The 16580-nt window shown below is 48.1% G+C and overlaps 1 protein-coding gene across 2 annotated transcripts in view; it reads right to left on the minus strand.

Annotated features, from left to right (window-relative positions):
* Positions 1-7521: 7521 nt before the first annotated feature.
* U2af1 (U2 small nuclear RNA auxiliary factor 1) overlaps positions 7522-16580 on the minus strand; it is an 11277-nt gene continuing 2218 nt past the window's right edge. Inside the window, exons 2-8 of one of the 2 annotated variants that reach the window (XM_021186517.2) lie at positions 15352-15439; positions 12046-12112; positions 9279-9328; positions 9097-9195; positions 8621-8754; positions 8443-8535; positions 7522-7798 (exon numbers count right to left, since the gene is read on the minus strand). In XM_021186517.2, coding sequence (XP_021042176.1) covers positions 7654-7798; positions 8443-8535; positions 8621-8754; positions 9097-9195; positions 9279-9328; positions 12046-12112; positions 15352-15439 — 676 coding nt within the window. In that variant the 3' untranslated portion in view covers positions 7522-7653. Of the gene's footprint in view, positions 7799-8442; positions 8536-8620; positions 8755-9096; positions 9196-9278; positions 9329-12045; positions 12113-12901; positions 12969-15351; positions 15440-16580 lie in introns of both variants that reach the window. The other variant, XM_021186518.2, reaches the window with a different exon arrangement.

Here is a 16580-nt window from a genome sequence, read left to right on the forward strand (position 1 = left end):
ACCAAAGCAGACCTGGCATCCCTCAGTCCCTACCTGGCCTGAAACCCTGAACTCTCCAGACAAGAGAGAGAGAGAGAGAGAGAGAGAGAGAGAGAGAGAGAGAGAGAGAGAGAGAGAGGAAGGATAGGCTGCTCTTCCCCCAGAGGCTCCTCTGTATACAATGCAGACATTTTGGTCTCCTCCCTCGCTCCCTCTTCTTCTCCTCTTCTCTCTCTGTGTGTACTGCTCCCTCCTCTCTCCCTCCCCTTCCTTGGCTTTGGTCCTTGGGGTCAGTGAACCCACCTACCCAAGAGCAGCTTCCCAGTAAACCTGCCTTTACTATAATCTAATCTGATTTAATTCGGCTCATTTCGCGGGCAGCGAAGAGATAACCTATCAAAGAGTAGGAAGAAGTGAGAAGAGCCTTTCGTGCAGTTTCCCACTGTGTTCTCTGTCTGTCTGTCTGCCTCTCCTTCACACACACACACACACACACACACACACATGCATGCACATGCCATCTGAGTTGTTGAAAGCAAGCTGCACACAGGTGAGAGACAGCCCTAGTTCGCTCTCCATTGCTGTGATAAACGCCATGACCAAAGTGACTTGGGGAAGACTAGGTTTCTAATGCTTACTAACATGTTAACAGCCATTGTTGGGGGAACTCAGGACGGAAACTCAGGTGGAGACGGGGGGAGGGGGTGGGCAAGAATTGAAGCTGAGACTGTGGAGGACTGCTGCTTACTGCTTTCCTCCTGGCACTCAGCCTGCTCCCTTATAGCACCCAGGACCACCCAGAGGCCGGGGCCCTCCCACATCTGTCACTAAGAAAACTTCCCACAGGCCTGCCTACAGGCCAGTTTGATGGAGGTATTTTCTCATCTGGGCTTCCTTCTCAGATGACTCTAGATTGTGTCAAAATTGACGAAAAACCTAGCCCTCCCAGTCAGCCTTTCCCCTCAATACTTGAGGAGTTCCTAAAACCAGGACTGCTTTTCATACACACAATGCACCTGTCAAATCAGGAACTTAACCAGGTCACTGTGCTCCGGTGGCCTGCCATTACGCAGAGTTTGCCAGCATCCCCAATGCTGCCCTCTGCCAAGTCCCTGGGGTTGTGCGCCCCCCTCCCTTTTAAAAAAAAATCTGGAAGAGTTCCAAGGTTACTCTGTCTCTGAAGAACAGGAACATTTTGGAAGTGCCCATGATGCTTTGCAGAATACCCACTGATTTTAATTAGTGTGCTTTTCTTCCTTTTGGCCAGACACAGGGATGACACACTTCCGGAAAGCCATGAAAGGGATGCTGAGTGATGCCCACAGCCTCCATCAGGGTTTCTTTTGTCCCCTTGCTCCTGCTAACTTTTTGTTGTGTTTGTGACAAGGATTTTGTGCAACCCAGACAAACCTTACACTTGCTATGTAGGCAGTGGTGACCTTGGACTTTAGATCCTGCCTCTAGTTCCTGAGTTCCGGCATGACAGTTTATATGTCACCAGCATCATGCACCCTTGGCCAGCATGCTGACAACTGGGCTCCATCTCCAATTCTGGGCCAACTGTAAGTGCATGGCTGGAGCAATCTGAGAATCTTGAGAAGTTCCTCTGCCACTCTGGGATTACTAAGTATCTGGTGGGAAGACTTCAGACCCATGGAGATACTTTGGTCTTTCACCCTCTAATATCAACATTGAACCCATTGTTATTGACAGCATTAACAACTGACTTTGTAACCACATCATTCTCTACATTAATCATTGGCCCTTACCTGGTAAGAGTTGTCCTCATTCATGGATCACTGACTGTATATTTTAGTCTTGGATTTTGGTTTTGATCTCTCTACATAGCCCTGGCTGTCCTGGAACTCCCTATGCAGACCCAGGCTGACTTCAAAATCACACAGATCCTCCTGCCCCTGTCTCCTAAGTGCTGGGTTTAAAGGGGTGTACCACTATGCCGGCTACATTTGTGTGTGTGTGTGTGTGTGTGTGTGTGTGAGGATCTAGCTGTCCAGGAAGCCTAGCTACCTCATTAGGAATTGTGATTACAGGAATATGCCACTGTGCCTGGCCTGGTTTATTCATTTGTGTCTCTGTGAAGCCATTTTTTGTTGTTTGTTGTTTGGTTTCAGACCCCAGAACAAAGGACTGAGGTGAATATTTTACATATCAAAGCAGACCTGGCCACCCAGCAACCTTCAGACCCTACCTGACATACCTAGCCCCCAACCCTGAACTTTCCAGCCCAGGGTCTGGGCTGCCCTTCCCCCGAGGTGCTCCTCCTTATATAATCCAGACATTTTGGTCTATCTTCCTTTCTCTTCTCTCTCCTCTCTCTGTGTGTGAGCATCCTTTCTGTCTTTCTCTTCCCCTTCCCCACCTTCTCTCTCCCCACGGTGACTTCCCTGGCCTCAGTCCTTGGGGCCAGTGGACCCACCCAAGAGCAGCTTTCCAATAACCCTGCACTGAATATAATCTAAACTGAATTGAATTGGCTCATTTCACCAGCAGAGAAATAATTTTTTTGCTTGTTACCAAGCAGAATGTTATTATTGAAAGTGCGGGGCTGGTGAGATGGCTCAGTGGGTAAGAGCACCCGACTGCTCTTCTGAAGGTCCTGAGTTCAAGTCCCAGCAACCACATGGTGGCTCACAACCATCCTTAAGGAGATCTGACTGGTGTGTCTGAAGACAGCTGCAGTGTACTTACATATAATAAATAAATAAATATTAAAAAAAAAGAAAGTGCAATGTTGAGTATTTATTTTTATAGACCATCACTGGGTAGCCTAGGCTGGCCTCAGACCATCACTGGGTAGCCTAGGCTGGCCTCAGACCATCACTGGGTAGCCTAGGCTGGCCTCAGNACCATCACTGGGTAGCCTAGGCTGGCCTCAGACCATCACTGGGTAGCCTAGGCTGGCCTCAGACCATCACTGGGTAGCCTAGGCTGGCCTCAGACTCGGGGTTTTATGACACTCCCCCACCAATGCTCTTAATGAAATTTAAAATAAACACAATATAGTCTTTAGTGATCACAGAGTTGTAACATTGTGGTCACAATTTAATTTTAATACTTGGTCAACTCTAAAGGAACCCCAGCACCACCGACCAGCTGGACCAGATACGTGCGGCCTTATGCTGCCTTCTATTTTCATTTCCATGTGAGACAGGTCATGATGTGGACCTGGATGTGTGACGAGTCACAATCTGGACAAGAAATCACCGGGAAAACCAGCGCCCTTAACCTGCCCCTGGTGAAAAAGTTTGTGTCTCTCTGCTCCCTGTTTTTGTACTCGCTGGACAGCTCTGTTGTAAGCACCCGTGTGCCTGCTCACAGTCTGGAGAGCCTCTCGTCACTCACAAGCCACAGTGGCAAACATGGGCAAGAGTGAGTTGTGGAGAAAACCCTGTTTACACCGTCACCCTTTGAGGCGGTCCCCACCATGTCAGAGCAGAATCCCCCTCTTTTCTCCGATTTGACTTATGCATCACTGATTTTGGAGGTCACACGGCTGTGCCACTGTGCCGTATCATAAGGTTCAGACAGAAAAAGAAAAAGATACCCTTCAGAGACACCTATGGCTCTCCATTTGGCCACAAAAACTGAGACAAAGAGCCAGGTGGCAGTGATGCACACCTTTGATTCCAGCACTCAGGAGGCAGAGGTAGGTGTGTGCCTCTGTGAGTTCGAGGCCAGCATGGTCTACAGAGTGAGTTCCAGGACCACAGGAAACTCCACCCCTCCAGTGCTCCCCTGTCCCCATATTGAGACAATGGACTCCATGGGACCAGAATCCCTTCAGGAGTCCAATGCCATGACAAAGCCAATGAGAAGGCAACTTACTGCACACAAAGAGATTCTTCTTAGCCGGACGTGGTGGCGCACGCCTTTAATCCCAGCACTCGGGAGGCAGAGGCAGGCGGATTTCTGAGTTTGAGGCCAGCCTGGTCTACAAAGTGAGTTCCAGGACAGCCAGAGCTATACAGAGAAACCCTGTCTCGATTCTTCTTGGTTCTGACAACTTGTGAGACCGCTTTGCTGAGAACCTCAGAGCTGAGAAATAAAGATGAGCAGGATCACAACTTGACTAGATTCTTTAGCTATGCAAACCTCTGACTTCAGGCTGTCGATGTGGCTGCCCTAGTAAAGGCACACAAGTCCCAGAGCCTTAAAATGCCAGATGCAGCTGTGTGGTACAGATCTAGACTTGGTAATCAAAGCAAGAGGCTTATGGGCCAGTGAGCCTGGACTGAGTGAGTACACTGAAACAAGAAGACCCTGCCCCATCAAGGTGGGACCAGAGGAGGCCCGGCCTCTTCAGGGTGGACCAGAGGAGACCCAGCCTCAGCAAGGTGGACCCAAGAACCAACTCCTGAAGTATGTCCTTGAACTCCACATGTGTGTACCCCCCCACATGCAATAATTAATTAAAACTACAAAATGTCCATGCTGAAGTCCCTTGAAGATGAAGTGGGAGACTAGGGCGGCAACATGGCCAGGGTGGGGGGTGCGTCTCTTTGGTTTTTTCCAGACAGGGTTTCTCTGTGTAGCCCTGAATGTCCTGGAATTCACTCTGTAGACCAGGCTGGCCTTGAACTCAGAAAATCCACCTGCCTCTGCCTCCCAAGTGCTGAGATTAAAGGCTTGCACCACCACTGCCTGGCTATTTGTGGCTTTTCTTGAAGCTTTGATAGATACCCGACCAAAGTAACTCAAAGGCTCATGGTTTGAGAGGACAGTGTCCCTCATGGCACTGGGAACATGCAGCTCAGATCTCAAGAGGACACAGAAAGCAAAGAGCTCAGCCAGAAGCTATACTGTCAAGGTCCATCTCCAGTGACCAACTGATCAACTCCCTCTATTATGGTTCTGCCTCCTAAAGGTTCACAGCCTTCTGAAACAGCAGCATCAGGAGACAGCGTTTAAACCCATGAGTTGGTGGGGAACAATTTGCAGGAAGCTGCAGAGGCCAGAAGTGGCTGATCCAAGTGCTGGCTGGTTTTGTGCCTGGTGAAGGAGTTGTTCTCTGCTTGCTTCCAAGATAGGGCAGATCTGCTGTTACATCTTCTCCAGGACTGAACACTGGTCCTTGCTCAGGGGAAGAGAAGCCACGGCCAGGGTCTTTATTTCTGTCAGGAGGGCTTGTTTTGCTAAATAGGTTGTAACATTTACTCTTGTGATTTTGATGGGAAAATAGTCCCAATTGCGAATTGTGACAGTGATAACTTGATGAGATTTAGGGACAGATCTCTGGGCATATCCGTGATTACATTAATTACAGTAGGGGGACACGCCTTAAATATGGGCTGCACCATCCTATAGGCTGGGATCTAACGGAATAATGTGGGAGTGACCTGGGCAGTGGCGTTCATCTGTTCTTCATTGTGGACACACTGGGTCAGCCACCTCACACTCCTGTCCCACCATGTCTCTCATGCCACTATAGTAGGTGGTACCCCTGAAGTTATGAGGCAAAACAAATCCTTTCTTAACAAGGTTTGAAGATTCTGCTAGTGCCATTTTGGCTTATACTGCAGACTCAAAGGAAGAGCTGAGTCTATAGTCTAGGTGGTTCTTACCTGGTATAAACAAAAATTTTAATTTGGGGCATAAAAATCCCAGCAGGTGAGGGAGGGTAAGGAGCTGTAGTGACCAGAAGTTTCTCCTCAAGGAGATTCTGTGACCTTCTAATAGTTTCATATAATTCTTCATTTGTGGTGATCCCAACCATGGAATTATTTCATGTAACTAAAATTTTGCTGTTACAAATTATGTCTTATGGTGACCTTTGGTGACCTCTGTGAAAGGGTCATTGGGCACCCCTCCCCATCCCCAAAGGGGGGTTTTGATCCAGAAGTTAAGAATTTCTTTCTGGGGCTCAGTGGTTAAGAGCACTGACTATTCTTCTAGAGGTCCTAAGTTCAATTCCCAGCAACCACTTGGTGGCTCATAACTATCTGTAACGGGATCTGATGCCCTATTCTAGTGTGCCTGAAAAGAGCAGTGGTGCACACATATACATTAAATAAATAAAAAAAGAAGCTTTTGGAGCCTAAGTCATAATGCATGACAGACTGGAGTAGTAACTCCTTCTGTTTTGTTTTTTTTTTTTAATATTTATTTATTATATCTAAGTACACTGTAGCTGTCTTCAGACACACCAGCAGAAGGCATGAGATCTCACTATGGATGGTTGTGAGCCACCATGTGGTTGCTGGGATTTGAACTCAGTACCTTCGGAAGAGCAGTCGGTGCACGTAACCGTTGAGCCATCTCTCCAGCCCTGATATATCTTGTCTTCTTGCTCCAAGAGCAATGCTCTGAAGGCATCAGTGACCAGATGCTTACTAGCGCTTCCTATGGGACATCCACAGTGGGTTCCAGCCCAAGGTGGAGCTGTCCAGATGCAGTATGGAAGTAGCTAATGTCACTGAGGATGGGATTTGACTCGGGCCTGGCACTGAGGTGTGGTGTGGCCACAGTATGTCATCACCGGTCGGTCACAGTATCTAGACTGGCAGCTGTACCCTACCTATCTCCCAGCACAGGTGCTTTAGGACAGGAGACATCACACAGAAAGACCTCAGTGTTGAGTGCTGATGGGACATTTCCTGGGCATGTAAATGCACGCTAGCCATCCAGTCTACCAGGACATATGCACTGCATAGCTTCTTAAGTCCCAGCTAGAAGACACACAAGTCATGTGATCCTGCAGGTCACCTCACCCCAGGACATGCTCTCTTGCAAGTATGGTTGGCAGCCCAAGGCTGAGTGTCCAGGTTATAGCAGGACATTGGCTCATTGGCTGTGTCAGCAGAGAGAGGCAGAGACCCCACAAGCCTTGAGGGAAGCTCCTGGTCATTAAAGGTACCACAGCAGTTCCTTACTCTCGCTCACCTGCTCTGATTTGTGTTCAAGGATACCGGGCTAGCACTTTTTTTTTTTTTTTTTTTTTAAAGATTTATTTATTTATTATATGTAAGTACACTGTAGCTATCTTCAGACACTCCAGAAGAGGGAGTCAGATCTTGTTACAGATGGTTGTGAGCCACCATGTGGTTGCTGGGATTTGAACTCCAGACCTTTGGAAGAGCAGTCGGGTGCTCTTACCCACTGAGCCATCTCTCCAGCCCCGGGCTAGCACTTTTAGGAAAGCAATTGCAGGGGGCTGGTGAGATGGCTCAGTAGGTAAGAGCACCTGACTGCTCTTCCGAAGGTCCTAAGTTCAAATCCCAGCAACCACATGGAGGCTCATAACCACCCGCAATGAGATCTGACGCCCTCTTCTGGTGTGTCTGAAGACAGCTACAGTGTACTTACATTGTAAAAAAAAAAAAGGAAAGCAATTGCAGGCAAAGACTTTCTAAGAAGTCACACCATAATCCCAGCACTCGGGAGGCAGAGGCAGGTGGATTTCTGAGTTCGAGGCCAGCCTGGTCTACAGAGTGAGTTCCAGGACAGCTGGGCTACACAGAGAAACCCTGTCTCGAAAAACCAAAACCAAACAAACAAACAAACAATAAAAAGAAGTCACACCAATACTGTATCACTACAAAGTTTATTCAGAAACCCATCTTTGTTGTTTTTTTTTTAAAAAAAAATCCCATTATGAACTGGCTTGTCAACCAACTACAACACTGTCTAGCAGACACACGGTAAAAAGGGCTCGGCTCAGAATCGTCCAGATCTTTCCCGGTCTCTTGACCGCCTCCTGTCACGCTCCCGTCCTCCGCCACCTCCACCTCCACCTCCACCACCGCGCCCACGGTCTCTGGATCGGGAACGCCGTTCCCTGGATCGGGACCTGGATCTATGCCTGAACCAAGAAGAAGAAAATGTATCAGAAGCAGAACACGACAGCCCTGACTGCATAGATGTGCACCCCAACTTTAGATGCACCTGTAAACTGAACAGGTGTGTATATTCAGTATGATATAGCTTTCAGAACCAACCCAAATGCTGTGGGCAATCACAAAACAAATGCTGGTCTGGGCAGCAGTGGGCTCTGGATGCCCACCCAAAAGACACCCACTGGCTTGCAATGCATAGCCCTTCTCCAACCTGACCCACTTCAGGACTTGCTAGGCAGAGTCCATTGGGCCATTTTTTTGGGTGCGAGAAAACCATCTAGAATCAGTGAACTCACTTGATTCATCCTGACCCTTGCTGTGATGCAGGCCAGGAAAACAGGAGCACAGTGCCCATCTGTCAGCAGGACAGCAAGATGACCCTAGTGCCACTGCCCACTGCAGGCAAAACCAGACAACCCGCACACCTTCACAATGCCTCCCTGTAAGCAGGGGCAGGATTCCCCTAGGCATTTTGTATTTGAGATAATGTACCAGGACCTGAGAAGACACATTAAGGACAAGCAGTTCCAGGTCTGGCTTTCCTTTGGCCCTGGGGAGCTTCCCCATTCACCGCCCCCCACGCCCTTCATCCTGCATCCAGAGGACTCACTTCTTGCGCCGGCGCCCATACAGCTCCCGTCGTAGCTCTCTTGAGATGGGCTTCAAATGCATGAAGTTGCAGAAGCCCCCTCTTGTGCACTCTCTGTGGGTCAGATCCAGACATGTCATACTGTGCCCCCACTGACTGAGCTCTGCCCACCACACCAGTCACGCTCTTCCTTCCTTACCCCATTTCATACTGGCGGCAGCAGGCTTCCCTGAAATCAGTTACTGGGGAGAGCTCTGCATGGATCGGCTGTCCATTAAACCAACGGTTATTCAAGTCGATCACAGCTTTCTCTGCATCCTCCTCACGTCGAAACTGAAAAGGCAAAAACAAAGTGTCTACCACTCTACTGCTGTGTTGCTAAGGGCTGATTCTCTACCCCACTACTGTTACACACACTCACTGAGGCAGAACACTAAACAGAGAAAACTCGCTGGCCAATCCTCCCCAGGATAGACCCCAGGGCAGCCAGGTGTTTCCTTCCTTTTCAAGTCTAATCCACTAAGAGCAGCTTGTTGCCACACAGCCTTACTTCAGAAAAGGAAACAAAGTATACAGGCTAACCTGTGCCAATGCAAGCAGCTTCAACCTTAGAGCTGACTCCTCACTAAAGCCACAGACACCAGGATGGCACCCACAGCGCCCACCAGTCTGTACCTTGACATACACGTTCCCCACCAGGTGGTCTCCTAGGTTGTCACAGACGTTCATCTCTTCAACTTCCCCGTACTTCTCTTCCATCTCAGTGAAGACTTCCTAAAGGAGAACAAGCGTTGAGGAGCACCATACACAGCAGGTCTCTCAGGGCCACCCCGACCTTGCACCCGGCCGGCACTTACCTCAAAGAACTCATCATAGTGCTCCTGCATCTCCACGTCGCTCACGGCACCTGCAGTCAAAGACACCCAGATGGTGAGCCCTGTGGCCTCGCTGCCCTCGAGCTCAGCTATAGTGACTGTCTAGAGGACGCCAGGCCAGAGCTGCATGCTACAGGAGCACCGACTTGCTTGTGCCTTGGAGTTGCTGAGATCTTAAATGCCCACAGCCTCAGTCCTGGCTACCAAAACCATAGCCAGCTTTAGTTGGTACCAAAAGGGCCATACAAAGTTCAAGGAAAAAGGTGACTCCTGGATTAAGACCTTTTAAAAATAAAACTGTGTTCCTTAAGACTGGAGGCCAGGAAGTACACTGATTTCCTCTGTTAGGTCAAAATGGAAGCTGAAACAAGGGTGAGTGATCAAGAGCTTGCTCATGTGCCTTCAGACACTGCCAACCACTGAGTGCTAGAAAATTCTGATGTGATCGAAACCAAAGCCACCAGACTTCAGCATTTGGATGTCTTGCTATAAAGAGAGTTAGTCCTTGTTGAAGGTGTTCCGACCTTTGCATCGTTTCCTCTCTCTAAGCCGCATGCAGTAATTGAAGCCATGGCCGCTCATAAGCACTTCTGCCCAGTCTATCCCACTGATCCCTTCCTTAACCCCAATCCAGGACACCACAGAACTGGTCTGTTAATAAAGTCATGTTACAAACAGTTGGGTGAGGAGCCAGAAAGGCCCTTACAGGGGGTGTGGGACCATGCCGGGTCTGAATTCAATTGGTCCCTTCTGTGAGCCATATTCCTAGCTAGACAAGCAGAGAGCTCACAGGCCCACTTGCCCCTTTGGTGCATCTCACAAAAGGTATTTGGTTAGGTGTGGGGCAGTATCTTGAAGTCTGCACAAAACTCATTTGGTAACTGAAACTAAGAGCTAGCTAACCTATGTCCTGATTTTGATGACTGCAGCTCCCTTTCCAACTTATCTGGAGTTGTTTTAGTTATTTTGACTTTTGAGGAAACAAACTGTCCTGAAAATCCAAATTTTATTGAATGCACCAGGCTTTCTTGACAGGAGCATTATGCCCATATGTGGTACCTGACCAAACCTTCAGGGGTGTCTGACCCTACCTGAGAAGGAATAGGTCAGAGGCAACAGCAAAAGACCAAGAAACCTGCTCTACAGGCAGAGTGTAGCAGCCAAAGTCAAAGCCATCTGCATTCGGGTAGAATGAGAATAGGAAAAAAAATATTGCTATGCTCTGATAAACATTTGGTGGTGGTTTTAAGACTGATGAACACACCTATTTTGTTCCAGTCCCCATCTGTCAAAGCGACCCAAAGGCCGACGAGGCCAGCACACCAAGACACTGACCAGAACACCAGTGGGCTCAGTGTATTTTAAGTACTACTTTTCTTACAGAAATATTATTCTTAAAGCTGAGACTCCTTTAACTTTATTTTGTGTCTATGAAGTGCATTTTCCTATACATGTCAACCTGGGAACTAATTTGCTCTAAAATAAAGTTAGTTTCATTTACTTTCTACAACCGGGACCCCAGGATTGGAAGATTTAATAAGAGCTGAAAATTCAGTTTACAGTACACCCAAAAACACTGTGAATTGCAAATAGAGACAGCAAACACAACATCCTGTCAGGAAAGCAGAGTCCCCAAGTGAACAACCAGTTACCAATCACTTGTTTTCCATTTGCTTGTATCCCAGGGCAGGGAACACAAACAAACGTTACTTAATAAAGCCACACATAAACATTTCCCCCCTCCTACAGTCCTCATTTCTAATAAAACAAAAGCAAGCATTTACTCCGGGGACTGATTGCCAGGTGACCACTATCTCAATTTAGAGTGCTCTATCATCAGGTCAGGGTCATTGTCAAGACGCTCAGCACCTGAGCAGGAAACACATGAAAAGCCCCACCTACACAGACAGGGCACCACAGGTTTCCCAGCCTGGCCAGGTCCAGCAGGTGGTGGTCTTGGGACCATTTATTTTCAAGAGATGAAGGTTTTGGTGAGGGGTGTGGTGGATTAGGCCTGTGGCATCCAAGGGGAGTCTACTTTGGGTCTGGACGTGACTGCATCCCAGTGCTCAACGGTAGGAATACAGTGGCTCCCAGCACAGGAAGTGATGTGCAAGGTTTACTGATGCCAGCTTAAGCTGTCGCCCCACCAAGTACCCTTCATTACCGAAGCTCGAGATGAGATGCTATCTACGTAACGTGGGTGGCTACACACTGAGCATCCCTTCTGCTGAGTGCTCATCTGATTAGCACACCTGCACGGGTGGGTGAGTGAGTCAGTGCAGGCTGCAGACCCTCACCTGGGAAACACTCAGAACAAGGCCCTCACAGAAGAGCATGACCTCTGTGACATGCAGTTTATGGAAATGAGGCTAATGAGCAACAAAAATCTTAAAATTTCTAAGCAATTTCCACCCGAGTTCCAGAAAGCGAGAGAGCCATTCAGATGCCGCTGCTCTTCAGAGGGAAGAACAGACCTCCAACTCAATCCCAGTGCATCCCAGGGTGACGGTCCAAGTGCGGAGGGAGCAAGAGCAGCAAGTCCCAACTATTTCAAGGGCGCCCTTGCCAGTCACTGTCATCCTGACTAAGGGGCAGGAGTTCAGATCTCGAGCAGGTCAGTGGGGACAACAGCTCCTGCCATCTCTAGGACGCGGTTCTTGACACTAGCACAGCAGACCAGGTGGATGGACACTGAGCTCTGACACGCAAGCCCAGGGAACCAGGGAAGGAACTTGTATGAACTTACAGCGCAAACCGTCAGCAGACTGGGAAGAGTTTTGAGGGTTACGGTAAATGTTCAAGAGGGCAATGGTCTGAAATACAAAACGCAACAACTTTATATTATGGAAATTAAATGTACACACTTAACCGGCTGCCTGTGACGATCGATCGCTTCAGTTGAGTCAGTGCTGAAAGAGAGCAGGTTATTTCCCTCGCGCAGAGGTGTCCCCTTAGTTGGTGGCTGTCTTGAGCTACGCTAACTCTGCAGTGCAGGGAGATCTCATGAGATGCCAATATCGCACTTCTGCCCACAGCGGACTCTCCACTGCTAAGTGCCAGCCCAGCAAGGATGGCACCAGCTCTTAGCTGACAGAGACGGAGAGGAAAAGTGCTTGCACCTGCAATGGACCAAGCACTCGCTGTACCAGAGAAATACAATATCTCATGTCATGAAATCTCCACTTCCTAGAGGAAAAATTATAATGGTGAAATAAAACCCACAAGTACTGGGCAACTTACCTTGTTGACTCCTTAATATTCCTACCATTTTAACTTTACAGAAAGAACTTAAGAAAGGCCAGGGTTCAGTCACAGTAAAGGCCGACAACTGGCTACCGGGCTAGAACCCGCTTCCTGTAGGTGGACACTCTCGTGACAAACATAAGTCAACAGGAGAGGCCGGCCAGTGACTTTCCCTAGGAGAGCGCCTCCTGAGCGCTTGTGGCCCCTGTCAAGTTCTGGCTGTGCGCCACGAGGTTCCAGCACCGTGTCCTGTTTGCAACAGCTCTATGTCAGCAGCTCAGAGCCAGCGTTATGTCTCAATTAAGAGTGGGCTCTTGAACACCATCGTTTAAAAAAATTTCTCCAACTGTGGGACTTACAGTGTGAGCCGTCAGCCGTCTGTGCACTGTTTTGGGGATTACGATAGATGTTTTGAATCAAGATGGTCTGCGGGGAAAAAAAATAAAAAGGGGAATTCTACTGGCTGCTGTGCATATATTAGACAATTGCAAAGAGACAGTTTGTTTGCAAACGGTTAACGTTTGTTTGTTGTTTTTCTCACAAGTCAGACACTTGTGTCTTGTGCAGAGTATACCAAAACCATCATATTATGAAAACAGAGTTTGAGCAGTGACTTGGGTCAAGTCAGCCAGCAACCAAGAAGGAATTGTATCTGTTGTTTGAGTGGTCCCCGTTACCAATAATAAAGTGCTTCAATACAAGATAAAAGAACGCTAACATTTTCTTGTACTTCAAGCCAGCACACCACAGGTTAAAAAGTCACATAATCGCATTCCTCACAATGTCATCTGTCCTAACCAAATGCATACTTCAACTGTACGCAGTACTAAGGTCTCTGGTCTCTTAGCAAAGCAGCCACGCCAGTTGTCTTGATACCCGACTCTTATTTACACTTTCTTGGTGGGTCTCTGTTTACATAATACAATAGTTAAAACATTTGCTCTTTTGCGATCCTTCTTTTTAAGGAAAAAATCCTTTTAACCCTTGTGCTTTTAACTGGATCAGGCAGACTTGAAACCTTACACTGTACCGTTCTTCTTAAAATCAAGTTGTCTGAAAAAACAAACCATGTTGAAGTTAGTAAGCTAATATAGTACATCAACCTCACGCCCACATCACTAGAGCTTACAAAGAAACCCACCCTGAATTCCACTACCATCATGCTAGCCAACACTGCGTGACCTACAGCACAGACTGCCTCTCAACAACCTGCTGGAAAGAAAGCAATTCTAAGTGCTCTGCAAACCAGAGCTCAGCTTCCGGCTGTGCTCAGAGGGTGCAGGGCGAAGAACAGTGTCTGGGAGACAAGTCTGCCGCTGGAACCCACCTGGGAGGAAGGTTGAGCATCGGACCACACACCCTAAACCACTGGGTTAAAGCAGCCAGCCCTCAACCACCCTGGTGGGCCTGCACCTTCAGAGGTTTCCCAGAGCTGACTTTACCCAGCTTCCCACTGGGAGCATGGTGGCAAGTAGATACCTGGTCCCTGTAGGTCTCCCCAGTACTGGGGCCGACAAAGGCTGCTCACTGTAGGAAAAGCAATGTAAAAGGGGAAGCTATAGTTACCTCTGACTAGTCAACCAAACTCCACTGAGGTAACTGTTGTTGTGTCGAGCTTACATAGTATACGGGGCCCACCTCCCAGCTTTGTTCTAGGCCTCAGTGCTTAAGAACTCTTGAGGCAATTGTGTGCAATACTGGCTCAGAGAGCGCTGAGAACAACTTCTCTCTGCCCACAAGCTCACATGCCGGTCAACCAAGTACAGAGACACTGAAGGCATGCAGAGTCAGCAGCCTAAGACCACTGGGTCAGCTGGGAGATTTTGTTAACAGATAAATAACTCACTCATAACAGTTTAAAGCAGATGGTTTGATAAGTCTTAAATTTCACTAAAAGAGAAGGACCCTTTAGGGTCATTAGGACAGATGCCTCTGATACTAGCCACAGGGCAGTCAAGGATAATTGGGAATGTTCTCCCCTCTAAAAACATACAGTGCTGTGGTTTCCTGGGGTAACACAAGGCTCCCTTCTTCCTTATATATATATATAACTGGCAAATGTCTTAACCTTCTACAGGAAAACTAGTATACAAGAAGGAAAACCCTGTGAAAGGAAGATGCCCTGCAGCTGTACGTAGCCTGTAGGCTGTACGTAGTCACTGTACGCAGCAGTCCAATCTAGGCAGGCTCAAGGAGACCTTCCAGTCTCCCACCTCTTCATTTATTAGCAATCTGTGCCAGGACTCAACTGCCTTTCCCCCACAACCCCACCAAACGAAATATGGGACTGAGTTTAACTCGGGCAGACCTAAGCCTAAGATAACAAACACCTCTCAGTGAACCCAAGAAACCCTGACAGGAGCAATTTATGCCCATCTTTAAGTTTCTATGCTCATGATGCCTTGTGGTGTCAAACCATGGACCTCACTGGGGTATTACAGTATGCTGGGTCTGCTGATAGACACCCATGCCAGCATGCCTCCCCCAGTGACTGCATCACTACTGCTCACTGAGGAGAAAACCCTCTATATCCACTAATGTCTCTCTGTAAGGGAGAAGAAAGGGGCGGCAAACTCCAGCTTTAGCCAACACCCAACCATATTTTAAGAAACTTCTCTAAGGTCAAGGACAGCAAGACTTCCCACTGGGTAGGTCCATCACCCTCTGTAACAAATGCAAAATAAAACCAGAGGGAAGATTTAACTTGCTGAGGGCATGAGAATGATAATCGCTCCTGAAAGCACAAGAACTTTTGATAATTTGTGAAAAATAATAAAATAAAAAGCAAAAAACCCAGCAACACACAAACCTGGCTAAAGGTTGGTTTATTGTGCAACCGAGAACATCTGTCTCCATGACGACATGCTCCGATTTTGAAATAAAATGAACAGTTGACTCTGTAAAGGGAAAACAAGAACTGATTATTTCTGGCAAGATGTGGCAGAAACGCCATTAACTTGAAGCTACTTTCTTCCATGCTACAGAAGTCAGGCAGCTCTTGCAGGCAGTGTTAGAGGTCACCACTCTAGCTCCCACAGGACTTCTAATTCTAACTTGCCTCCTGCTACCCTAAGCTCCTCCCCACCCCCTGCCTTTTAACTCTGTGGGTCCTGGGGCACTGTTCCAAGGACGAGGACATGTTGCTTGCTCACAGGCCTGAGTGCTGTCACCACATAAAGAAAACAGAAGACAAAGTCCAGGCTCTTTCCAACTCATGCACCAAACCAAGAGGAAATTTCCAAACTGCTCTGAAGCAAGCAGGTCTCTTGGCTTCACCTCAGTGCAAATGTGCTATGTGGAGGGCTAGCCTGCTTCCCACATCACACATGAGCACTTCACCTGCCACAAAGCCCTGCTCAGATACTCCAAGGAGCCACAAGCAACCAGAACCATCAGGTGCTGGGTTTTGGTTTTTTGTCTGAGCTTCTACTTGATGTAGCTTCCCTATGAAGATGTCAGCTGCAGAGGCAGGACTGCCACCCCATAGATACTTTTAGTGAGAACCACATGCTTAAGTCCTGGCCCTGGAGTAAAGGCTGAAGGTCATATGGTAGACCGTGAAGCCCAGGCATCCTCTGCTGATCAGACAGCAAGTCTGTGCACTTATCTGGAAAGGAGAATGGGCTCCTTACTTTACATAACCTAACTTGATTAGGTAATGGGCAAACTTCTTGGCTGAAATACTCAAGGGTTCCACATGAAACAGCTCTCAAACCTGCACTCCCAGCAAACACTTGGCCTCAGCTGAGTGGCGGCAGCACACACCTTTACTCCCAGCACTTGGGCGGCAGAAGCACGGGGATCTCTGAGTTTGATACCAGCCTGGTCTACAAAGAGCTCCAGGACAGCCAGGGCTATGCAGAGGTGATTTCTGCCAGACAAGCTTGGGTCTAGAGAACAAGTCACAGCTACATATTTGATTGGTAAAGACTCACCACTTAAAAAGCCCCAAAGTTAGCCGGGCGGTGGTGGCGCACACCTTTAATGCCAGCACTTGGGAGGCAGAGGCAGGCAGATCTCTGAGTTTGAGGCTAGCCT

This window comes from Mus caroli, chromosome 17 (assembly GCF_900094665.2).
Source record: "Mus caroli chromosome 17, CAROLI_EIJ_v1.1, whole genome shotgun sequence".
Classification (NCBI taxonomy): Eukaryota; Metazoa; Chordata; class Mammalia; order Rodentia; family Muridae; genus Mus; species Mus caroli.